Raw genomic sequence first — 1,112 nt, 5'->3', positions numbered from 1 at the left:
TATGACAGATATGCGGCTATATGTCGACCCCTAGTCTACCACCGTATCATGTCAAAGCAAAGACTGTTAACGTTAGTGTGTTTCTCCTGGTCAGCACCTTTTTGCATGCTGGGCATAAATGTTATTCTGACATCTAGATTAAAGTTATGCAGCCCATTTATCACCAGACTTTTTTGTGTGAATTGGATGATTGTTAAACTTGCTTGTTTCCCAGCTGATACTATGGTTAATGGTATTGTTGCATACATTACAATATTCATTTATGTCTTCCATGGATTATTTATAGTTTGGTCTTATATGTATCTCATCAAAACATGTGTGAATTCAATAGAGAACAGGAGGAAGTTCATGCAAACATGTGTGCCACATTTAACCTCCTTACTCACCTTCCTTGTAACAATAGTTTTTGATCTCATGAACATGCGATTTGGTTCAAAAGATTTACCTCAGACTGTTCAAAACTTCATCGAAATACAATTTCTTGTCATACCCCCCATTATAAATCCTCTCATTTATGGTTTCAAATTGACAAAAATTCGGAACAGATTTCTGCATGTTATTACTTTTAAAAACAGATATTAAGTTGATGTTAATTAGTTAATTAAAATGACATATGCACTGCTTAACCAGGTGGGTGTTTTGCTTATGATTTAAATCATCAGACTGAAGAATGGAGGTTTTGCACATTTACCAAATGTTAGCTATGTCTTGAAGGATGTCTTTTAAGCTGACACGTGTTTATGAATGTAGAATGCTCTTTATTGTCAAGATTTAGGCTGCTGAATCATATGCCTCTTTTTTATTTGGAAGTGCTCTAAAATAATAATAGCAGTAATGATACTATAAAATATGTGCTTTCTATAAGCATTTTCTTTTGTTTATTCACTTAATTCATTTACCGGAGTCTGTTTATGAATGTAGAATATTTTTTACCTTCAAGATTTAGGCTGCTGAATCATATGCCTCTTTTTTATTTGGTATTTGGTATACACAAAATAATAATAAAATGATTATACTATAAAATATTTACTTTCTTAAAGCATTTCTTTACTTAATTCACATTTACCCAAGTTTGCTCATTGTACAGTGGTTTACACTGTTGTGTGTACACA

At 32.4% G+C, this 1,112-nt stretch overlaps 1 protein-coding gene across 1 annotated transcript; it reads left to right on the top strand.

Moving 5' to 3' along the window:
* Window positions 1-6: 6 nt before the first annotated feature.
* Window positions 7-582, top strand: LOC126387091 (olfactory receptor 52J3-like; the record flags this gene model as incomplete). The annotated part of the gene is made up of 1 exon (XM_050039647.1): window positions 7-582. A coding segment is annotated over one exon (576 nt), but the record flags the coding sequence as incomplete, so codon positions are not given.
* Between the last annotated feature and the right edge of the window lie 530 nt (window positions 583-1,112).

Source organism: Epinephelus moara, unplaced genomic scaffold (genome assembly GCF_006386435.1).
Source record: "Epinephelus moara isolate mb unplaced genomic scaffold, YSFRI_EMoa_1.0 scaffold1973, whole genome shotgun sequence".
NCBI classification, from domain to species: domain Eukaryota; kingdom Metazoa; phylum Chordata; class Actinopteri; order Perciformes; family Serranidae; genus Epinephelus; species Epinephelus moara.
This window is presented reverse-complemented; position numbering and strand designations above follow the sequence as displayed.